The sequence below is a fragment of the Aulonocara stuartgranti genome, assembly GCF_965226115.1.
Source record: "Aulonocara stuartgranti genome assembly, chromosome: 23".
NCBI lineage: Eukaryota > Metazoa > Chordata > Actinopteri > Cichliformes > Cichlidae > Aulonocara > Aulonocara stuartgranti.
In genome coordinates, this window is record NC_138958.1 from 32,926,050 (window position 1) to 32,950,069 (window position 24,020).

General features: G+C 40.6%; 1 protein-coding gene and 1 long non-coding RNA gene across 6 annotated transcripts in view; both read right to left on the reverse strand.

The window, feature by feature from the left end:
• The window catches only part of LOC309699713 (ATP-binding cassette sub-family C member 4-like), a 41,420-nt gene that overhangs the window by 13,773 nt on the left and 3,627 nt on the right, over nucleotides 1–24,020 (reverse strand). For all 3 annotated transcript variants that reach the window (XM_082522856.1, XM_082522857.1, XM_082522855.1), the window contains exons 2-16: nucleotides 17,157–17,267; nucleotides 16,646–16,766; nucleotides 16,168–16,392; nucleotides 15,968–16,057; nucleotides 14,697–14,860; nucleotides 12,856–12,981; nucleotides 11,811–12,060; nucleotides 11,591–11,698; nucleotides 11,387–11,476; nucleotides 6,321–6,512; nucleotides 5,654–5,748; nucleotides 5,335–5,421; nucleotides 4,511–4,607; nucleotides 1,971–2,189; nucleotides 70–207 (exon numbers count right to left, since the gene is read on the reverse strand). In XM_082522856.1, the coding sequence (XP_082378982.1) occupies nucleotides 70–207; nucleotides 1,971–2,189; nucleotides 4,511–4,607; nucleotides 5,335–5,421; nucleotides 5,654–5,748; nucleotides 6,321–6,512; nucleotides 11,387–11,476; nucleotides 11,591–11,698; nucleotides 11,811–12,060; nucleotides 12,856–12,981; nucleotides 14,697–14,860; nucleotides 15,968–16,057; nucleotides 16,168–16,392; nucleotides 16,646–16,766; nucleotides 17,157–17,212 (2,058 nt within the window). In that variant the 5' untranslated portion in view covers nucleotides 17,213–17,267. The remainder of the gene's footprint in view (nucleotides 1–69; nucleotides 208–1,970; nucleotides 2,190–4,510; nucleotides 4,608–5,334; nucleotides 5,422–5,653; nucleotides 5,749–6,320; nucleotides 6,513–11,386; nucleotides 11,477–11,590; nucleotides 11,699–11,810; nucleotides 12,061–12,855; nucleotides 12,982–14,696; nucleotides 14,861–15,967; nucleotides 16,058–16,167; nucleotides 16,393–16,645; nucleotides 16,767–17,156; nucleotides 17,268–24,020) is intronic.
• Nucleotides 18,403–23,144, reverse strand: LOC309699711. 3 transcript variants are annotated; one of them, XR_014274446.1, is made up of 8 exons: nucleotides 22,505–23,144; nucleotides 22,212–22,341; nucleotides 20,588–20,719; nucleotides 20,371–20,470; nucleotides 20,193–20,252; nucleotides 20,011–20,102; nucleotides 19,687–19,844; nucleotides 18,404–19,025 (listed from the first exon to the last, which is right to left on the reverse strand). It is a non-coding gene; the product is annotated as an uncharacterized lncRNA (long non-coding RNA). The 3 variants fall into 3 exon arrangements; XR_014274445.1 differs by lacking the exon at nucleotides 22,505–23,144 and having other exon boundaries at nucleotides 18,403–19,025; nucleotides 22,217–22,491; XR_014274447.1 differs by lacking the exon at nucleotides 22,505–23,144 and having other exon boundaries at nucleotides 22,212–22,491.

The following is a 24,020-nucleotide window of genomic DNA, read 5'->3' on the forward strand; positions in this document are numbered from 1 at the left end:
TGAATAAAAACATTGCATTAAAAATCTCCATTCACTTGCTAATGGTACCATAAGAGGTCTGTGACTTACCTCAGCTAGAATACTGAGAAATACTATAACCATTAAAACCAGAAGGCTACAGCCTGCCGTGAAGTATGTAAAATAAATGTGACTGCTGACATTTCCTTCAGCTCGTGTCTCCTCTGCAATAGTTTGAATAGCTTCAACCTGCAAAACAAGAAATGATCCAAGCACATCTTTATACTTGAACATAGTTTTACTGTTTGTAATCTCAGAACAAAGCTGACACTTCATGATAGTGCATCTAAAATAATATTAGTGAGAAATATATATATCATGAAAACCTGACCTCAACTCAACAGAACACCTTTAGGATGAATTAGAGCAAGGACCGTGAGCTAGTCCTTCTTGTCTGACCTGATAAATGTGTTTCTGGATGAATGGTCAAATGAGCAAATACTTTTGACAGTATAGTTTTTTCTTATATATTTATTACATGTAACGTGAAATTTGACTGAAAGGAACCGTAGAGTAGGAAAAGGTGAGAATTCTTTCAAAGCTGTTGAAAGGATTGTCAAGAATAGCTGATTTAAGAAATTGGGAGACCTCACATGGAGCGGAAATGGACACATAAAGATGAGCTGAAAGCTGCCATCAAAGCAATCTTAGCTTCAGTAACAACTTTACAGTGCCTGCATGCTGATTACCTACACACCACATTACATGGATGCAGTAATTCAGTGTTAAGTGTATAAGTGCAGTGTATATGTACCATCCATTACCATATCATGTACCATGAATGAACACCACACAGCACCATATCAGCTCAATAAAGCACTTCACTCTCGGACTGCAGGCTTACTTGTTGTTGCTACAATATTTGGAAGGCAGAGCCTTCAGCTTTCAGGCCCCTCTCTGTACAGCCAGCTTCTAGTATGGATTCAGGAGACAGACACCATCACTACTTTTAAGATTAGACTTTTTATAAAGCATTAGTAAGAGCTGGATCAGGTGACCCTCAAGCCTCTTTTAGTTACACTGCAATAGGTCTAGGGTGCCATGATGCGCTAAGTGTTTCTTCTTCACTCATCTTTTTTTACTTTTTAAGAGGTTGAGGATTTGAGATAGTTGATTTGGGGTTAAATTTTCTGTGTTGTTTTAATTTTCATACATTTTCATGATTTTATTACTTCACCCCTTCACTTCACCCGTTGCCTACTGGTGGTGGTCAGAGGGCCCGGTGGCGCCAGTGTCCGGCAGCCTCGCCTCTGTCAGTGCGCTCCATGGCAGCTGTGGCTACAATGTAGCTTGCCATCAGCAGTGTGTGAATCTGTGTATGAATGTGTGTGTGAATGGTGAATGACTGAATGTCGTGTAAAGCACTTTTTGGGTCCTTAGGGACTAAGTAAAGCACTATGCAAATACAGGCCATTTACCATTTATTAACACATTAACTAATTACTTAGAGCAGGGGTGCCCAATCCCAGTCCTCGAGAGCTACCGTCCTGTAGCTTTTAGATGCATCCTTGTTCAAATCAAATGAATCAAATGAATGGCTTGTTATCAGGCCTTTGCCAAACTTGATGGCATGCTGAAGAGGTAATCAAACCGTTTGATTCAGCTGTGTTGGAGTAGGGATGCATCTAAAAGCTGCAGGACAGTAACTCTCGAGGACTGGGATTTGGCACCCCTGACTTAGAGTAAGTGAACTTCTCCAATAGCTACCTGAAGTTAGCATATCTTTTCTAGCCAAATGGCTATCAGATAATATCTACAAATGTCACATATTAGAAGAAGTAATAAATGGACTTGTTTATATACCATGGTACCATATAGAAACTTTAAAGAAAAAGAGAAAGGACAATGCATGGGGGTCTATGAAAATTAATTACATTTTTAAAAAACTGAAGGTAAAACAACACTATTTTGTAAAAATAGCAATGTTCAATCTCTTTAGTAAATATACATACAGGAAGATGCTCAGTGTAGGTGCTTTCTGGTGGAAGGGGGCAGTTGAGGAAACAGTGTGAACTGTGAGAATCATTTGTCCACCGACTTTGTAAAGACAGTTTTTCTGGGTCAGCAAATGGAGACAATTGCTCCTGCTCCTCATCACGTCTCAGCAGGGACACCATATCGAGGTCAGAGGACTGCAGCTCACTGTAGCTTCCCTGGACCATGATTTGACCCTAAAGATGCAACAAAGGAAATCAGTTACTGGACATCTAGGCTGCTGTTCTTTTGGTATATGGATAGTCCAATGGGGGGAAAGGGGGTTGTTCACTGTTTGTAACCCCTGTAGGCTCTACCCTACAGGGGTACCCCAAGACAAACCTTTGCACTTAACCAAGTGAATCTGGAATCTGGGACTCTATAACCCCCTAAAACCCAGTGCATACAATCCTCATCTCCCTTTGAAACACGGGAACAGGTAGAAGTCAAAGGCGTCAAAGGCTTCAACGTAGGAAAGTGTTTACTGAAACTTCTCCAAACAAAGAAATCAAACTCATAAAACCCGAGAAGAATGAGTACTGAGGTCAATCTTAAGGGTGGGTCTGTATGGTCAATGAAACTTTGGAACTCCAAATGTGTGCTCCAAACACAAATACAAAACATCTTAACCACACGGAAAACCATTTTATAAATCTGTACATCCAAACCTAAATAAATGCTGCTTGTTTACGCACAACTTCAAGTTCAGAAATTTGATTATGTTCTTTCAAAAAATCTTCCTGTGCACACAAATATCTAAAAATACACATAACCCTTTGCCTCACTTACAAAACCTTAAGTGCACATGCACGAATCATTCATTACATACAGGTCACATCGCATGTCCACATAGGGTTTTGAGACCCAGGTAGTTTCACACAGATCCACAAATCTAAGCTGTGTTCAAGTCCCAGCAGAAAACTGGGACATCTGTGCTTCCACTGTCCACTGTTCCATTGCCAAGGTTTGTCTGACTTGATGTCAGCTGAGAGCAGAAATGTCCAGGATTAGCAATTAAGCTAACAATAATGTTGCTGTTTTCAGAGAATAGTAAGATTAACATCAAAGTTTTATTTCACATTAAATGGATTAGCATATACCCACTTCAGAGGATGGTCCACAGTCCTGTACAACCATGGTGTTGTGAGTGAAAATTAAAGTGATGTTATGTGTATGCACAGAAAGATTTTTGAAAGAGAAGATGATCAGATTTCTTAAATTGAACTTAAAAAGTTGTGCATAAGTGATCACAATGCATTTAGGTGTGGATGCACAGATTTGTAAAATACTTTTACCTGTGGTCAAAATGCTTCGTATTTGTTTCGATTTTAGAAATGGTTGAAATGTCACCATTTATACATATATACATATATAGGATTATGACTAACACTGACACAAGCGACAGCATTAATAAAACCACAGACAGATGAGTAGCAGTTATGTCCTTACAGTGTAAGACAGCTCTTCTGAGAAACCTTGGATCCTGACATTCGTGGTCCTATATACACATATCACCATCTAAACAACAGGTTCTCAACAAGTGCAAATACATCTAATGGACAAGAGCTCCCCAGTTTACAGCTAAACCAGCCCCAAACATTCTTTTAAAAAGCCAAAGCCCCAGCAGGCAACCCACAGGACCGATAATGTCCAGGTGCATGAAACCACTAAACTGTCATGATTCTGGGTCTTCTGGCCCAATGTTTTGAGTGTGTTTATGTTTAAGTTTATTAGGTTCTCTAAGTTCAATTCTATTGTGCATAGGTTGCCGTTACAGTTCACTGTTTATTAGATTCCCCTTGCGTCTTCACCCCTGTTTTTAAGTCTCCCTCACCCCTCATGTGTTTCATATCTGCGTTTCTTATGTTGTCAAGCTTGTGTTGTCACGTCTGTGTCTCGTTATGTTTCCCATTTTATTTTGAAGAGGTCTGGTGTCCCATGTTCTTCGTGTTTAGTTTTGCTCTTCCCCTGTGACATGTTAATTTGTGTCAGCTGTGTCCCTATGTGTTTCCACTTCCCCTGATCACCTCCAGTGGGTGGTCGTCTGCTATGTTCATGTCATGTTTCCAGGTTTTTCTAGGAATCCATGCCAGGTCTAAATGTTCAAGGTTTGTGAGGTCATGTTTTAATCTTAGTTCACCCAGTTTAGGTTATTGTTTACTTTCGTCTTTGCCTTTTGTTTTGTACCATTTTGCCAGCCTTAATAAACAGCTCATTTTTGTTATGCTCAAGTTTTGTCTCTTTGCATGTCTGCACTTCCACGTCCTCACTCCTCACAGTCGGCTGTCCGTCGGCAGCCATACTGTGACATAAACAGCCCAGGTTCATTACTGAATGGGTGAGAACCTTTTTTGTGGTTTTAATGTCGCAGCTGATCAGGTTATTGTCACCATGTCAGGCCAAGTCTGACCGACTAGGCAGGATTCTGCTGTGGGAATGCTTTATTTATTGCAATGGCATGGTTAAGAAGCAGGAGGCAGGCTTCCTTCAAGCAATTTTCTTTTGCAGGAGTACAAACCTCCTTCAGGACCAGGATCTGGTCAACTTCCCTCAGATGTCGCAGCTGATGTGTGACCAGGATACGACACTTGTTCTTCAGCAAGCCACAGATACACCTGATCATAAGCACAGACAGGTGTACACATTTCATAAATAAGAAGTGGAACTTTTCTCCTTTTAAAAATCTCATATAGGTCCATACTGCACGACACAACGCAGCTGTGTAATGCGAGCTCAGTCCTCAAGATCCAGATTCATTGTTTGCGTTTGTTTAAAGTGATTACAATATTGGAACTATGACACATTTATAGCTGACTTGTGTAAAATTTGAGTAAGAGAACATTTAAAAGGTCAAACAGGATGTGTGGCAGAAAATATATTTCTACAGGGGGAAAAAAGCAAAAAGTCTGTGGCTGTGATAGAGCAGAAAAGGATCTGTGTGCATTACCTCAGCAGTATGTACTTAAAGAAATCTTTATGGCTTTTTCTCCTTATCTCTGTGTCAACTGAGAGGCTTTAAAAGGACTGGTAACAGTTAAATAATGCTTATTTGGAACTGCCAATCATGCAGTGCAACTAAAATAAAAATCATGGCTCGATGTGAGCATAATAATCCCACTTCTAAGTTTATCAGTGATAGTATTGTTGGGTCTTTACTTTACAGTATAAAGTGCCATGAAATGACCGGTGTTGAATTGAAAACTCAAATCTAACCTTACAATTAATAATTCCCTTCGTTTCTATAAAACAGAGATATGTAGCATGTAGAATATACTATACTTCATGTGTATGAATACATATGGGTATCTCTTTGGGACACAGATAATTGTGAGCAGTCATTACTTGTCGAAAAGATGTTTTCCAACTTCTGCATCCACAGCACTTAAAGGGTCATCCAGGAGGTAGATGTCTGCATCCTCATACACAGCCCTGTAAAAAAAAAGGGCTTTGATTATGGCATGTGAAGTAGAACAACTATAGCAACAGTAGTGTGCATACCTGGAGGTTTAAAAAAATTGCCCGAACATATAGGTTATTGCTGCCTCTATTTTAGGCTGCCTAATAACTCAGAGAAGGAATTCAAATCTGTTGAGGATTATACTAAAAATGGATTTCTCTCCTGTGCATAACAATGACATAACTGCTGTGACTGTTGTCGTACCTCGCCAGGTTTACACGAGCTTTCTGTCCACCACTGAGTGTGGCTCCTCTGTCTCCAATCAGTGTTAGGTCTCCATCTGGGAACATCTCCAGGTCCTGCACAAAATGTACGTGTAACAAAAATAAATGTGAATGCCAAAAATAGGGGAACATTTTAGTCATTTGATAAATATTGGCAGTTTGGTTTTGTTCTTCAGAATATTAGCAAAATAGGCTATCCTGTACTATAAGCACAGATAGAGATTCCAGGACAAGTATTAATGATCGAAACGCAGACTAGGCATTAAAAACATAAGAGGAAAGGAAAAACCTGAGAATAACTAACAAAGAAACTATGAATACAAAACATAAAATCAGAATGAAAACACAACCCAAGCAAACATAATATTCAACAGAAAATTACAACATAGGTTACAACAAGGTCATACAGAAAATATCAAACTGAAGACTGAGATTCCAAAGCTGAAAAACGCTGGGTACAAAACCCAGAATCATGACTAGAAGAAGCCTGAGTTGTGGACATGCATCTGCTTCTCTGTAAAGTCCGGGTCCATGAAATCCACAGTAGTAGTTCAGGCTTTAGAAGCTTTTCAGTCATAGTTTTTCAAGTAGTATTTCTACATTGTCATGAACACAATATTCCGTTTTGATAGAACACATTAGCTCACCTTCTTCAGAGCACAGGCTCTAAGGACCTGCTCATATTTCTTTGGGTTAAGTTCTCTCCCAAAAAGGATGTTGCTGCGAATGGTTCCAGGGAACACCCACGGTTGCTGGGATGCGTAGGTTAGCTGACCTTTGACCTTCAGTGTGCCTGTATCACGAGGAAGCTCTCCCAGGATTGCACTTAGCAGGGATGACTGAGGAAAACATGGATGTCATGCATGTAAGCTGGGTAAATTGCATTTTTTTTTTTTTTTTTGTCAGTGACAAATACTGCAATGGTTTAGCACTTTGTTTCCAAGTTGCTATGGTGCAATGGCCCAGACAAATTCTGGACCTCAACACAACTCAAACACCTTGGCAGAACCATAAAAGAGCTGTGTATAAACATATGCCTCTAAACCTGAATAAACTGAATAATGACTGATAAAGTCATACAGATCAGATTTAGCTGATCTTTAGCTACTTTTGCTAAATGTGAATGTACAAGGTACTGAATCATGGGCCACATATTTCATAGGACTCTATGCAGTAACAGAAAAAAACAAAACAGAAAAAAAAGGAAAAAACCTCCACTCTTTTACAAATGAAATCAAGCACACTGTTAAAAGAAAGAATTAAAGGATGTTTTTTAAATAAAGTCGAGTCAGTTAAACTTTTTTTTTTTCGTGTCCCGTTTGGATCTTTAGCCATCAGAATTGTTGTTTTAAGGCCAAGAAAGATGCCAAGCGGATTTATTTTACCAAGTGGATCATCATGGCCTTGCCATATTGGTCCATATGAATTTATTTTATTTTCGGTTGCTATAAACGGGACAGACATGACTGGGGGATAGGACAGGGAGAAAGAATGAAAGAAAGAGAGGGAGAGAAAGAAAACCAAAGGGGAGAAGAGACGGTGAGAAGGGGGGAAGAAAGAAAGAAAAACAAACAAAACACCTGGATCACCTGTATGAAGAAAAAAAAAAACAGAAGAGAAAGCAAACAAAAAAAGAGCAACATAATAAAAACAGCACCATCACAATAAACTAGCTAGCTGTAGATAACAGTAGATACTAAATATTAAATGATATTGTGCAGCACGCAAGATAGACAGCACACAATGTGCTTTGAGGCAGCAGCCAAGAAAGGTGTAGTCCGTGTCTGTGAATACCCGTGTGTACACCTGTGTGCATACCTGTGTGGATCAGCATGCTTGTATTCCAAAGGTTTCTCCATGTAACGATCTGCTAGGGAGTGTGGGGAGCCATAGCCCCGTCCACCAGGGTATGAAGCAGGTATGGAGGAGATCCAGGCCCCAGATATCCAGAGGCCCCAGAGTACAAGGACCCGAGGAGAACCACCAAAAGGGGGGGAACCGTGCCACCCTCCTGGGAAGAGCTGAGTAGAGCCCCAAACGAGAGGTCATCCAGCAGCTACGGAGCAGAGGCCAGAGGGGGTTGCAGTGGCGTGCCCGCGGGCTCTGCCGGCAGCCAGCTGTGCCAGAGAGGACCGAGCTTCAGGCCCAGAGGCCAGAGGCCTGAGGGCATCCCACCCCCCGGAAGGGGCCCAGCCGGGCCACAGGCGCCAGGTCCCACCAATCGGCCACCAGGAGTGAGCCGGTACATACATGAGTGCCCAGCCCCAGACGACAAGGACCACCAACACACCAAGGTCTGAGGGCATCAGCCACCGGCAGGGAGTGTGGTGAGGGGAGATAGGCCTCCGTACTTTAGAGGGCCTGAGATCTACCCAGAGAGGTTGAGTCTAAGACCCAACCTGACATATAGACACAGACGAACAGGCGCACGCGGACACAAACGTGCATTCCCACCCCATATGCACAACCAAATACTCGGCACTTACCTAACGTGCAGACAGACACAAATAGACACTGCACAGACAGTCGCACTCCCCAAACATACTCCATATCCCAGGTCCAGGTACCCCCGCCCTCAGAGGGGCAAGCCACACCTAGACCCAGGAGATGTAACCCTTCTCTCTGGGGTGGAGGCAAGCGGACCACCTCCTTATCTGCAGTAGCAGGGAGGCCCCGCATCCCAGACCCCAGTCTGACGGCCAGCACCTCCTCCCAGCCCCCCAGCCCTGACGGCCAACAGAACCGGGGTGAGTGAAGACCTCAAACCTCCCTACGCCCGCTCATATGTAGTGTTGCTGTGTGCTGTTCTAAAGTGCATTTAAAACTCAGGAGAGCATGGTACTAGCTTCCTCTCAGAGAGCAGCACGGCTCCTCCCGAAAACCCTTAGTGTCTAAATACATTTAAAATTGAGGGTAGGGCATCAGTGCCCGAGGTGGGTTGGAATACACCAACCATCCTCTGGATGCTGTAAAACGTGCCCACCCCCAAGGCCCTATATGTATGTGTTATGTGAGAGTGTGAGTAATGTGGATGTCTAGGTTGCAGAATAAAATTGAGGCACAGGCGGCCAGAAGGGGACAGAGAGGGAGTGCCTCCCCTGCACCCTGGTGACATACCTGCACCCCAAGCCCTGCGTGTGTGGGTGGGTGTGGTAGAGCGGGAATAGGGAGGCAGCTGAGGATGGGGAGGGAAGAAAGGGAGGGGAAAGTGGCCCCTCCCTGGGGCCAGCTCCCCCGCTGACCCCAGTAGGCACCCCCACACTCTGGAACCCACCAGGGCAAGGGGGCCCAGGCCCATCCGGACCGGGGCCCGCAGCAGCAGCACCGCCCAGCCCCACAGAGTCTGGGGCAGCCCTCCTGACTCCACCCCAGAGAAAACTGCACCCACCCCATCATCCAATCATCTCCCAAACTACACAAGACAATAGATACCCAGGTTGAGTTCATTCTCCACCTCTCCTAAATATCTCTCCCCCCCCCCCCACCTGCAGAGTGAGCTCCTGTAGTGAGGAGACCACCTGCAAAGATATAACAACCTCCCCACCAGTTAAAGAGCCCCCTAGTTGGGCCGATGCACCAGAGGTCCCCTGCACTGGGGCCGAGCCCCCCTGCACCCACCCGCCCACTGCTCCGGCGACACAACAGCCAGACCGGGGGGCGGAGCACCCCCAGACCCCCAAGCCTCCACGCCCGTCCCGGACCCTCCCAGGGGCAGCCAGGCTACCAGGCCAGTAACCAACGTCCGCCAGCACAGACCCTCTCCCATCTCCGCTGTACGCAGCCACAAGGAAAACACCATCCAAGAGCCCCAGAGCTCCTAACCAGGTCATGGTCACATCCCCCAGGTTAGGCCCTCCAGGGAAACATCCCTAGGGACTCCCCAGACACCCTAAGGCCGTCCCTACCCCCATATCAACTACAATAGCGAAGGCAGGACCAAACCATGACCCCCCACCCCCACTAGGTGATGAAGCCGATCAAAGGAGCCCAAAGGGATTGATCAAATGTGATGGCAGAGGTTGTATCAAGACTAATGTGATCTATTAGATGGTTTTTATATTGGTTAGAATTAAGATTATTTTTATTTTTCCAGTTAATGAGGACCATTTTCTTGGCAATGCATAGGGCCATAAAAACAACGTGGGCTGTGTTTATTTCTGCAGTGACCTCATCCAAGTTGCCCAGCAAGCATATTAAAGGGGAGGCTGGAATGTTACATTTCAGACACTTTGATAAGTCTACACATATCTCACGCCAAAATTTCTGAACTGGTGGACAGAACCAAAGAGCGTGGATGTAATTGTCCGTTGTATTTGCTGTGCAGTGTGAGCAGTTGTTGGAAGGCGTATAGCCCATCTTGAACATCCTATGACCAGTATAGTGCACTCTGTGTAATATTTTGTATTGTATTAATTGCAAACTGGGATTTCTGATCCATTGAAAGGTTTTTAAGGATATCTGAGACCAAAGGTTTGGGTCTAAGTTGATTGATAAATCTGGTTCCCATTTTGCAGTAGGAAGGGATATTGATTCATCTATTTTAGAAAGTGTTCTGTATATTTTAGACAATGATTTGGGGGGTTTTAGACTAAAAAATTGTACCACAGTTGGTGGTGTTTGTAATTCAGCTTCACTGGGATTAAATTTCTTTTTTACTATGGATTTAATTTGTTGATATTCCAAAATTCGTTTCTTGTTGATCCCATATTGTGTAACTAGTCTGTCAACTAGTCAGTTAAACTTTTGGGATATTGATGTGATCAGTCAAATAGCAGAGGGGGTTGTTAGTCGATACCTGGACCCTACAGAGATTGCACAGGTAGTCCATCTCCCACATGGTAAAACGGTAAATGAAATTCCAGGAGACAAGAAAATGTTCTAGGAGACCTGGACAAGGCTGTTGAAGGCCCTTAACCCATCATCAGGACTGGGATCTGCTCCGTTTTACAAAAGGAAACTGGATGATCACTGCCAAAACCCTATAAAAATGACAATAATGGCGCCAGAGAGCCCAGTGCCCTCTGGTAAGCCCTGTGCTCACCACCCAGCACCATGGAACCCAACTAACCTTTGCCATAGAATACCAGAATTGGTAGGTCCTCCACTTGCGCCCTGTGCTTTTCAAAGATGAAAGCAAGCTTAACCCATGCACATGTGACAGAACTGAAAGGGTCTGGAGAAGTCGTGGAAAAACGTATGTTGTGTAACATCATTCAGCATGACTGGGTTGGTGGTGAGTCACTGGCATATTGATAGAGGGATGCACAAACCTCTACAGGCTAGGCAACGGCACCCTGACTTTCAATAGATATTGTAATAAAGTCCTTGAACTTTATCAGACCATATGCTTGTGGGTCCTGGATTCTTCCTGGTGCACAGCAATGTCCAACCTCATGTGGTGAGAGTATGCAGGCAGTTCTTGAAGGATGAAGGAACTAATACCACTGACTGGCCCCCACACTCACCTGACCTAAATCAATAGAACACCTGTGGGACATTATGTTTCAGTTCATCCAATGTTGCCAGGTTGCACCACCTAACATATTACTCAGTGCACATCAGTAATGATGATTTTTTTCCCCATTGAGATCTGATATGTTATTAAAGTGGTTATTTTTTGAGCAGCGTATAAGAATCCGGTAATAAACCGTTAGGTTAAAGACTCCTATAATCTTAGGGTGGATGCTAAAATAGATTACACAAGTTTACTGACCTTTCCGGCCCCCACTGGTCCGATTACAGTCAGAAGTTGATGTGACTTTGCTGTGATGGAAACATTCTGAAGAGATGGTGCATCCAAACTCTAAACAAAGACAAAAATGGCAGTAAGTACTACATCAAACTATAAAGTTTGCAGGAACAGTCATTGTTCTACAACAATATGTTACACCGCTACGAAATATATTACACTATTTACCTTATCCCAGTAGCAGGTCAGTTTCTCGATCTCAATAGAGTTTCCCCCCTTTTCCGCCAAAGGCAACATAATGTTTTTTCTCTCAATCTCTTCCAGTAGGAGAAAATTCTGGGAAAATGATAAACATGGTTTTACACCAGCTTTGGAAATTGTTTGACTATCTTGGACATGACTACTGGATTGCCAACTTTTCCTACAGTTTATGACAGAAATTAATTACCTTAATCCTGCGAATGCTCACTACAGTCTCTGACAACTTCTCAATGGCCAGAGGAAAGAACAGGGTCAGGGTGACCTTAATTGTACCATACAGGGACATGGTGACAAACACCTGGCTGGCAGTCATGGTGTTCCCCAAAAGAGTGTAGACCGTGAAGGTAACAAAGATTATGAGCTTGCTGCTGGCAAAGAAGGAAGCCATGTTGAGTCCTCGTAGGTAGGAGCTCTTTAATATCCGACTGATTTCTTTCCTACAAACATAAGAGAACATATGTAGATGGATTACATAGTTGAAGCAAAGTTTTAAGTTTAAATTTGGCAGGATGTTGAGCAACATCGGTTTCACTTTGATATGTCTATGACAGTAATTATATATTTAATTTTTAAGTTATGAAGGAAAAAGGAAAGAAAAGTCAGAGTGTAGCTTTTTGTGAATTCCCATGTTCTCCCTGTGCCTGCATAAGTTCTGTCTAAGTACTCTTGGTTATCCAATACAGCAGGATCCAAACCTCCCACTGAGTTTAGGGATCACTCTTGATATGAGTTTCAGCAGGAGGACAACAGTACCAATTAAGAACACCCCAGAAAAAAAAGTAGTAATATAAACTTTTTCACAAATTGAAGAAAAGACAAGCAAACATAAAATGTAAACATGTTGCAAAAGGAGGATTTATGTAAGAGTTGTAGCATTTGCACCTATGTGAAAAACGTGGAAATCCTAAGTGATTTTCAGAAAAGTTAACCTCTGACCTTGGGGTTAAGGTCAGCGGGATTTGAACTTATCTGAGATTTCTAGTAGGTGCATCATTGGTCTGAATTTGAAAATCCTATGTCGCCTCATTCTGGAGTTCATTCACAAACTTGGTATTGTCGTCCTCCCTGTGTTTTGACGACAATACCCCGTGAGCCTGTCAGAGCTGAGGGCTAAATCAGTTGATGATGGAGAGGGGTACCAAAAAAGGATAATATATGCAGTAGTATTCTGCTGGTTCAGAAAATGATTCGTGTCAAAACATTACCAGTTTGTCTGTGATTCTCATCCTTACTTTCTAACTTCAGTCACCAGGGCTGAGAACCATTTCTCCCAGACATACATCTTGATTATCCTTATGCCAGACACCACTTCATTCATGATACGGATTCTGCTGTCAGTAAGGACTGCTGTTTTGCTCCTGCCAAAAAACAACAACAAAAAACTCCACAACATGTCATTGAGGCCGCTAGTTTTCCTAATGATACATTATAAATAACATATTAGTGCATGAGAAAATAGACACAGTCATTGAACATTGTTAAACAGGCCCTGTCATGGTCCTGGGTTTGGACTCGGGTTTCAGAGTTTGGAACTTGTTTTAAAATGTTTTTAGATTCATAGGGAACATTTAGTTCTTAGTTCGAATCTTTTTAGTTCAAGTTTCTATTTCTGTTGGTTGGGTTGTTCTTCATCGTTTGATTTTCTTTGATTCATTCTTGTTGGCTCTTGTTCCCTTATTTCCTCTCCTTGTTTTTAGTTTGTCATATTGAGTGTTTCGGTTATTCATTCCCTGTTTTATTTTGGTTGTCATTTGTTTCTTGGGTCTTGTATTTAGTTTTACTTTCTTTTGTAATCATCTGATTAGTTTCAGCTGTGTCTTGTTTCCCTGGTGTTTCCTGTCTGATTTCTACATTAGCTCCGGTCTTGCAAAATATTTGCATGGCTTCAGTATCAGCTTTAACATTCCCTAGTTATCTAGGTGGACATAAAATACACTAAAGTTAAAAATGGGAGTCCTACAGAGGAGTTTATGTGTGGGTTTGTATGCATCAAATGTGTCTAATGCCAAAGCAACAAGGTTTAGGATTTCTATGACTGCAGTAAAATTCCCTCCATCCATCACTTACTCATCTGACCCAAAGAAAAAAATTAACATAGGACAATCCTTAAGGCTACGATGAAGGTCATTACTGATACAGACTGATTATACAGAACCTTAAACACACTTCGATCAGGTAATAGAGCTCATACTCTTTAGAGAGATCATATAAATCTACATTCTTCATGAAATGCAACAACTCAAAAAAAAGTAGTTTTTGTCACAGTGGTGTGATGATCAGCTGTGCACTTAGCATGCTGAGGTTAAAAACTCAAAATGGATACAGCACAAAAGGCTAAAAGCCAAAAAAAAAAAAAAAAAAGTTACACAGAGAGTATTTTGGGAAATTTGTTGAGAGTTGAGATGTCAGTGGAGGACTTTTTTTGACTGTGCCAATCTTTCTATAATTGAAACCGAGTTGGGAAGAACTCTGCAGAAGTTCGGTAAAATAATGTGCCCACAGTAAGAAAACAAGAGAAACAGAAGGTTTTCTGTGTATTAACAAACACTTCCTGCTTTATAATTACAGGAGAGTCTGGGCAATGAGCTACCAGAACATTTTGTGTAATTTCAAACATTTCTTACAATTGAATTTGTGCGAACATGTCTTTCATTTACTACAGCAACATTTCTTTAGAAAAGAAAAATCACAGCGCCACTCGTCCAGCCTGCTTAAGATCAAAGTAAGTTGTATGTGGCCCTCAAGGTAAAATGAGTTTGACCTCCTTGGTTTACGAAGTACCAGAGGAGGGCAGCAATGCACCTTTGTGTCTAAAATCCAAGAAGAAGTCTGGCAGTCTGCCTGTTTAACCACCTTTGTATGTCTCAGTTCGGGTTTTGGAATTTCCTGGATTAGTCTTTTTTGTGTGTGGATATTTTGGAGCTTGTGAACATCGGGCTTCTACTTTAATAAAAAGGTGTGTTTTACATTTGCCCAATTTGCCTATGAGTCCTGCAGTCGGGTCTTGTTTCTTGCTGGACGTTGAGAGGTCTATAGATTGAAAGATCCATGTACTTCTCCAGTTATCCTTTACCTGAAGATGCCGAAGAGTTTTCCAAACCAGGTCTGTATCGGCATCATAACTGCAATTGTTGCCACACCTGCCAGGCACGAGGGGCCGATCTCATACCAAAGGAAAACGATGATCACCATTGCTTGCAGAGGTCCCGCCCACAAGTAGTGCAGTCTGAGTGTAATCTGTAGAGGTCATTATAAATGACATTTTGAAAAGTGTGTGACATTTGGAAGTGGCGGTCACAACTTGGATAAAACTGTCAGTCACCATAAGGAGCCTGTAATGTAAGCAAACATAGATGCCCAAGATTTGGAGAAATGTGCTAATGGTCAACAAATTTTAGGAATACTCAATAAAGTGTTGGGTAACTACATGCCGATAGAACAGCTTTAAGATGCTTGTGATTCTCGTGTGACTGCAATCACCCTCACATGTTAATCAGTCGTGTCAGGCTTTAAGCTATCCCAAAAATGATTCCTTTGTGGCATTAATAAAATAGCCGCAGAGACTTGCTTTTAATGCCTGACTGCAGTTAACCAGGGTGGATGAGCATGTTTCATTTGTGGAAGTACAGATGTTTTATTCAGATGCCTGCCTAATATTTTTGAAAACAACTTCCTGTGAATTAGACAAAAGTAAACTTAATTGTCCTACCCATACAAAAATTGCCTATATACATCCTTATGACATAGCTAGCTATCAGTTGAAGGTTTGCTCTCAGTCAATCTCATTGATTAGAAGTTATTGTGAGGTCTTGTATTAGCTCAAAATCAGTCATCTTGTGATGCCACCGTCTGAACAGGGACTCGCCAGACCTTATGCTCTATAGATGGTGTGCTGTAATCCTGGAAGTGGACAGAAATGTTTCGTCATACAATAAATGTGATCTCTCTGGACAACTTTGTGTATTGTGTACACATTGTGTATATTGTGTATCTGGAATGAATTTTAGGTCTCTACGTCCATCCCATGGGGAATGGGAGCAGTAACAAAGGTGTTGCGTTTATATTTTTGTTGAGTGTATAACATCAAGCAGAGGGTCAAGAGTTCAGATTTTTCATCTTTATCATTCTCCTGTGGCAAGTTAGTGTAGTAACTTTTAAATAATATCTAAAAAAAACCCTGTATTTACCACAAATACCCATCTACTCAAATACCTAATGAAAAAAGGTTTCAAAGGGTACATCCAGGTTAACCCTCTGTCCTTCTGTTGTCTCGGTTACAATTCTCCAAATGTAGTTTCGAGTTGGTTCTTGACCCTTACAAATTTAGGTCATCTGTTGCCTTACCTCATCAAAATGATTAACATCATTTGAAAGTAGGTTCACTATTTGACCGGTGGTTGTTCGTCCGATGGATTCAGTGCTGAGACCAAGAGCCTGATGAGAACATTTTTACTTAACAGCTTGAAAAATTTACAAAATTATTCTGAGAGTTGTGAGCTCAAAAATTTGCATCTCTTGTGCAAATTTTCTGAATCTTCACTGACCTTCCTGTAGATCATGTGACACATAGCCACTCTAATCCTCATGCCTGTTCTTTGGACATGATAGTAGTAGAGATGTTGGAGGATAGTCAGTCCAAACGTGGAGATGGACATCGCAGCAGCGTAAACATACGCCATGCAAAGACTCCTCTGATCATCTGGGTGATAATTCTCAAAGAAAAGGATTATTTTTCCCAGAAGAAGTGGCTGGATCACTTTGATTGCCTCCTTTACGACAAAGACAATAAATACATAATGGAATATGCAAACAAGCTTCACTCTATCCATTACTAGTACTGGATGTGGTAAATTGGTTCAAATATCTGCTAGTAATACAATAATACAGTAAAACTACAGTATTCCTTTTTATTTTAGCTCATCTGAAATAATATGGCCAGAAAACCGCACAAAATCTCAAATACGACCTGTGCATGAATGATTGTTTTAACACTGGTGCCAATTGTAAATATTCACAACATACCAGAAAAAATTCAAATAGGCCGGCTAATGCATAGGACTTTCCATAGCACTTTATAAGAACCCTGGAGAGCTGCGGCTTCCATAGTTCCTTTGAAGCCTTTTTTACTTCCTCGTTCCAACATCTGCAAATCAAATGAATTTATTAGTTGAGCCCAGGATTTATAAACACATTTCCAACAGAGGTGCTTTACTATTTTATGAAAATTATTTGCATTGAAATTTGATGGCAGCAACATATCTCACAAAGTTGGGACAGGGCAAGAGAAGGCTGCAAAGGTAAGTGGCACTAAAAAGAAACAACTGGAGGACTTTGAGGCTAATTAGGTTAATTAGCAGCAGGTCAGTAACACAATTATCAGACCCTCGAAAGCACTTGATATTACAAGCAGTGGCAGGTTGACAGAATGGCAATCCACACTATAAAAAAATAAAACATTAACTTGAAACAAACAGACATGTTTCTTAACCAGCACCACTTCTGGTTTTGTCACATTAGCCTTTTGCTGAAGTACCTCTGCAGCTCCTCTCCCAGGGTTTCAGACCGATCCTCCGGAAGGACACTGTACATGTCACCTTTCTCGAGCCTGTGTTTTTGGCCAAGCTGTAACAGGGGGTTTAACCAACTGAAACAGAAAAAAACAAACCATTTCCATCTGGCAGAGAAAAATACAAATCACTGTGGTTTAGAAAAGACATATCTAAGCTGACTGTGAATGTCTGAACTATTTGTGCTTAATGAGTTATTTGGAGAAACAGTGTTTCTAGTGATGGACTTGGAGGATCTCTTAAAGCTAATGCTGTTCACACATCAAATATCGGCCACAGTCCCGGAAGAACATTTAAAATTACAATGTAAATTCACAGGTATCCAGCTTCTTGAATTAACAAGCAAGTGATGATGATCAGTGTATGAATAACTAATAAGCACAGGAAAGCAACTGGTGCTGAAAGAAAAAGACAGCTCTTTGAGGCTGGCTGTGGGAATGAATCAATCTGCATACGCTGACTTCACACTGCAGTCCAGAGAAACGAATGACTACACCCACTTCTATATAGTCTATATATAAACCTTTAAAAAAGCAGTGTGTACGACTTAGGGCAGCTAGTGGTGAAGTTGCAGATAGCAAACAGCTGCTCTGGCCTCGCCTTCATCTTCCGAGCAAATAGGAATACTTGCTGTGACTGCTAAACATGTTAAATGTCGTCTGTGAAACGAGAGAGGGCCCTGGTTTGTTTCTCTGTAAAGCCTTACAGAGTTCACTGAAGTCACTTAGTGAGCTCATTGCAATAGTCTCATCAGTTTTCTCCAATAAAAAGAAACGGCTGATTAAACTAGATGTGCAATAAAGAACGTGTTTTAACTTCTATTTGCATGAAAGCTTTTCAAAGATACTTGAGAGCCTCAGACTTTGTGAGAGCATCAGTTTGCACGTTGGGACTGGGCCAAGACATACACTGTAAAAAAAAAAAATCTGTCAAATTTACGGTAAAATACCGGCAGCTGTGGTTGCCAGGAATATACCGTGTAAAAAATGTGGAATCTGTAAAAGACAATACGGTATACTGGTTTTGTAACCCTAATTTTTAAGGTAGACAACGTATTATTTTACCAAAATCATGATAGGAAAAACCAAATATATTTGTCAATTATACAGCAATTTAATGTAAAAAATGCAACTTTCCATAGCTTTTTACGGATATTTGCAGTAAAAAAAAAAGTAATAATATAATAATATTTACAGTAATTTGTTGTTAATTTAACAGTAATAGGATAGACCCTATTATTGTAAATAACTGTAAAAATAACAGAAATATGTTAAACCTTATTAAAACCTTTGACAGTAAAAAACACAGTGAAATTGTATAACAAATTACAGCATTTTATTTTGACCAGATACATTTTACGGTAAATTCCTGGCAACCACAGCTGCCGGTATTTTACCGCTAAAAATACAGTACAATATGAGGAACATAAATGGTTTACCGTACATTTTACATTTGCAACCGCTAAATATAGAAAAATCTAAAGATGCTCATATACAACCAAGGTAGAGAATATTACTGATAAACAATGAGAAAATTTGACATACCATTTGAAAACAGACTAAACATATTATTTTCTCTATTCCTACAAAACAGCATAGATCTTGAGAATACAGCATGTGTCCATATATATGGCTGGTAATCCATGGAGGAATGAATAAACATGAAACAAAATATTACCTGCCCCTGACCTATCAACAGTAATGAGTCACTGGGTCCTGCCTTGGTGAAGGAAAGGACTCGGTGGAGTTTCTAATGCGCATGGTGTTGAAGATACAAGCTCTGCAGGAGTACTTCAATGTCCATCAGGAGTTCACTTTGGACTGGCAGGATCCCCTCTGCAGCAAAAAAAATGGACAAAGTTTGATCAGTGCTTGAGCAAAATGCACAGAAATGAACAAAACGTGCTGCCAAAACCAGATCTAATGATAAATGATTTCTTAAGTGTAAAATATACAGTTCTTAAAGGATAGCTATTGTCAAAATGCAACCTGGGCTGTTTTTTTCAGTTTTTTTTTTTTTTACTGTAAACGAGACAAACATATATCTAAAAGCATAATTACGACAAACAAGCCGTTTTTGAGATTGACCGTGATTTTGTTTTGTGGTCAATAGCCAGTGAATGGGAATACTAGGGGGCCGGGGCATAAATTTGAGCACATCAAAATCGATACAGTAAAAAAAACAAAAAAAAAAAAAACAGCCCAGGTTGCGTTTTGGCAATAGTTATACTTTAAATCTACTTATGTAAAAGTTATACATAGACAACGCAGCCCTAATCACAATCATAATTTGTTGGAAAACGTATTTAAGTTTCGTATTGATTTATCATAGAACTTGAAGTTAATGGCTGAATGCATGGTGATGAGACCTATCATTCAATCTACATTTATAGCGTATGAAACTGCTCACCTGGACATGAACCTGAGCTCGGCTGATTAAGATTAGTGTCTCCTGTCCATCTTTCTTTAGCAAAACTTGAATAATACCACTGCTTACCTCTTATTGAATCTTTGGGTGCAGACTTAATTGAAGAGCCTCGTATAAACAGGCAGGGTGTGATGTTTAGGGAAACCAAAGAATACAGCCGCCATCATTTCTGCCAGAAGACTCATTGGGTGCAACGAAGCTTTCATTGTGGACTGGCTAGATACCTTCTGCATTCAGAAGGAAAACAAGAAGGGCATACACCATAAACAATAATAACTGACAAAAATAATGAGACAAGAAATTAAAGTAACAAAATAAGTGCAAATCAAGTTTCCCTGTGTTACAGTGTAGCTGAATGTTTTTCAACAATTTGATTTACGGTAAAACACATACCAAATATTTCCAGCCAAGGTTTGTTTCAATCTTCAGCATTTTTTTTCCTGCCATTGTCTTGAAACTGTTTCATCTGTCTCTCTCATTTGATGCTGTTTACAAAAACAAAACAGCAATATTGTAAAGGGAAAAAGGAAAATTAATTTAATGGAAAAAAAAAAGATTATGACCTGAAATCTCACCATTTCCTGAGAGTCACAGGTCCTTTGAGTATCCTTATGGTTTCTGCTCAAATTCAGTGTCTGAAAAGGGCAGGAACAAAACAAACCTTTTTAATCATAATAAAGACAAAATAAGATTTAGAGACAGACGACAAAGAAATGTGTAAAATATCTTCTTGAATCTGTTTACTTTACTAACCTTGAAAGAGACTCTTGGGTCTTAGCTGTGCCACCACCCTTAAACCTTAAAACAGATGGAGACGATATGCTGGCCTGGCTTGAAATTTCCATATTTGGTGCTGTAAAACAATATCACAAACAATAGATTAATTGTACTTTTTGGACCTTGGCCAAAGCATAATAGAAAAAACAGAAAGTCCTTCATGGCTATTGTGCAATGAAATCATAATACTTACTGGTTTGTTTCTCAGATGTCTCCACTCCTAATGATTGTAGTGCCTCCAGTACAATTTCAAGGATTGAGGCAGACAGGTCCGGCAGCACCTTAGTAATGGAACTCCTTATGCTGCCCCCCATTTCCAAGATGTCTGATAAAAGAATGTGAATAAAGGTCAATTTACACCAAGTGGTACCTTTGGTCTTAAAATATGAAGCTGATCTTGCTTGATACTACACTTTTATACAGTGTTTCGTAAGTACCAAACTAACAGCACCATTATTGTGACAGCACACTGTGTTTCAGTGGAACCATTTGGTACCCATACTTCATGTAAGATGTTAATGGATAGAAATCAATTAAGTCAATGGGTTTTGACCAAAAAAATCATTTTATTTAAAACAGCTTACTATCACTTATGTCACACAGAACATCAGCAGGAGGCTCAGTAGAGGGCTCTTCTGATTTCTGCCACAGATCAGACTCTAGCAGACATCTCAAAGTCTCTCTTAAAGGCACATAATAGGCAAACCTATCTTTTCTGTTTTCATCTCTCCCTAAAAATATTTTCTTTGGTTCCGCATAGTTGAAGGCTTTTTTAAAGATCTGAGCTCTGGAGTGCACTGTCCTCAATGGCCCGGTATGACATGCAGAAAAAAGATCATAGCTTTTGACAGACTCACAGACTTTGTTGATGTCCTCCTCTGATAATGATGTGTCATCTTTTAACAGTGATGCAAGTTTACCCAAACTGTATGTCTGTCCCAACTCATGCATGTTCTGCATTTCCTCTACAATGTTCTGTATGGTTGAAGCAGGCAGTAGAAACTGACCCTGCAATTTTAAGTAGAATAGTGAAACGTTTCTCAGAAAAAGATCACAGAATTCAGGGGGCATTTCCATGTTATCTTCATGTGTAATAGACTGTGCAGCAGGCTCGGAAATCAAGGGTACAAAGTCATCTGATGTGGTTGGAACAGATGATGATTGACATGCAGACTCTCTATATAAATCACCAATGCTGCTGTCTGAAAACTCTGTGTTTACGTGACATGTGAGCAGTAAAAGATGATTTAACTCTAAAGGTATTTGTGCATCCTCTTACTGGACAAGTGACCACGTGTCCTTCCACAATATGGCTCTTCAGATGAGCTATTAACTCTTTAGAGTTCTGACACTGACGTTCACACATCGCCATTGCACATGTAAACGAAGAAACCACCACCACACCAGTGACATGGGTGGGGGCAGTGTCTTCGGTAAAAATGAGCCTTAAACGCGCCATACCTGGTGTATGTCTGCTTGCAGCCTGCTTCAATACACCGAAAGAAACAACGTGGCTCATTCCGATGCAGTTTACAATGAAGCACGTAGCCCCTTGATGACTGAACTACCTTACCACAGAAATTACACGTTAACATAACTCCATGTACTTTGGTAATTCCTCCCTAGCGAATTAAGCACGCCATATACAGAAACTAATCCAGAGCAATGCTTCCCTCGCAACAGTAATGCTAACTCAACTCACAAATGCTAACTAAATTCACAACCTCACTCATAAAAAACGAACTGCTAAAATTATCTATAAACGCTGGGCTGGTGGATTTTTATAACAGAGATAACTTGAAGTTGCATGTACTCACCTCACCTCGAACTAATTGTAAGCTGCCAGGATGTCTACAAATTCCGAAGATGCTGTGGTCCAAGCAGCAATAAATGGCGCTAATATACGAGTTCAAAACTGTGTCCGTTAGCGAAGCCAACTTGAGTCTCCTGCATGAAAAAAAGAGCGGTTGGCACACAGCTCAGCAGCGCGCCGCGCTATTGGTCATTTTCAGGTGACGTCATCCCGCAATGTAACGTCGCTCTTTGTTTCTTTAGGAGGTTCGAATTTGATCAGAAGTCACGTCTGCAGACCGCTGCAGCCACATCTTACCTTGCTTCCCCTTTTTTTGGTGAAATGGTTCGCTCATACTGCACAATGTTGCTACCAGATTTTTTTTCTCTGCAATTCGAACGTAAAACGTCTGTACACAGTTTACCAGCAGTTTAGCTACCAATCAACAGCGATCACACAAATTCAAAATTTAAGGCCGACCCACTTAAGGTGGTCTGATAATATGGCGTGAAACACAACAACATAAAGTTGTTTTAAAATAATAATTAAAAAAGATTATTGAAATCAATTTTATTCACAACCATAAACTTTATTTTTAACATCTTCTTTTGCTGTTGATTTTTTTATCAGAAGGTTAACAATGATATACTGCAGGCCTAACTTTTAATCTGTATATCAGTATCTGAATTTTAAAATAAAAAAATACTATCAGTTTTATTGTCTTTCACTGCTGATATTTGCTTTTTTTTTAATGGTATGTACTGGTTGTATTATTACGGTGGACCCTATTTTTTAACATCTTGTTTCTGTAAAAATGAATGTTTTTGTTTGCTTAAAAATCTACAGCTTTATACTGTGAATTCCAATGTGCACAACCCCAAAAGATGTAGTTTTACTCAAATAATACCGTAAAATCTAAGTTTTTCAGACATTTTCAACATTACAATATGTAATTGTAAAATGTATGCATATTTATTTGTTTTCACAGAAAATATTTATAATCTCAACATTTTATTACAGTAAAAAACAAAGTTTTATCCAGTCTCACAATTAACGGTTATTCAATCTATTTAATACAGTAAAAGGAAGTTTTTGATTTTACGCTCCATTACCGTTGGAATTTGACGGTGTTTTGCTGTATATTTTACTGACTTTTTTTACAGTGTACATCGGAATGCCCGTAGGGGATATATCACGTGATGTTCTTTAAGTAACTGACACATATTTGTTATGTACAATATGTACAAGCCCCTATGCGAAGGGGAAGCCTATATTCAGTCACCTATGGAATATGGACAGTTTACATTTGACATTTATAGAACGATTGACTTACACTCTCCCTGTAGATATAACGGGGCTTTTTTTAAAAGCCCACTTTAAAAAGATCAAAAGATCCGCAAGCCCTTTAAGTTCTAACCTATTTGATTTCTCAGTTACTTGTTACCCGAGTCTTCTAGTCGTTACTGAGTACACAAAAATAAAAATAAAAATTCCCTCTTCGCTCCTAGATCAGGGGCGGAGCGTGGGGGTGGCTTACTGGGCTTAAGCCCGGGTTGTTTTGTCAGAAGCCCGGGGTCTTTTGGAGTGTAATTTTTTCATAGTTAGATGCCTGGCTGACAACTGTATAAAACAAAAAGTACACATAATATTCGAAGCACATAGTGCACACTGTGGGAATTTATGACTGTGCGTGAATCCCCCCTGATATTGGTATGATCCGAGCTCAGGCACTAAGCGACTGAGCAGAGGGCGGGGCAGCTGCTACCTGTCAGTGCGCTGTTGGAGAAACAGAGCCAGCCATACTAAGGAGAGCTTAAGTTTGACCAGGTACCAA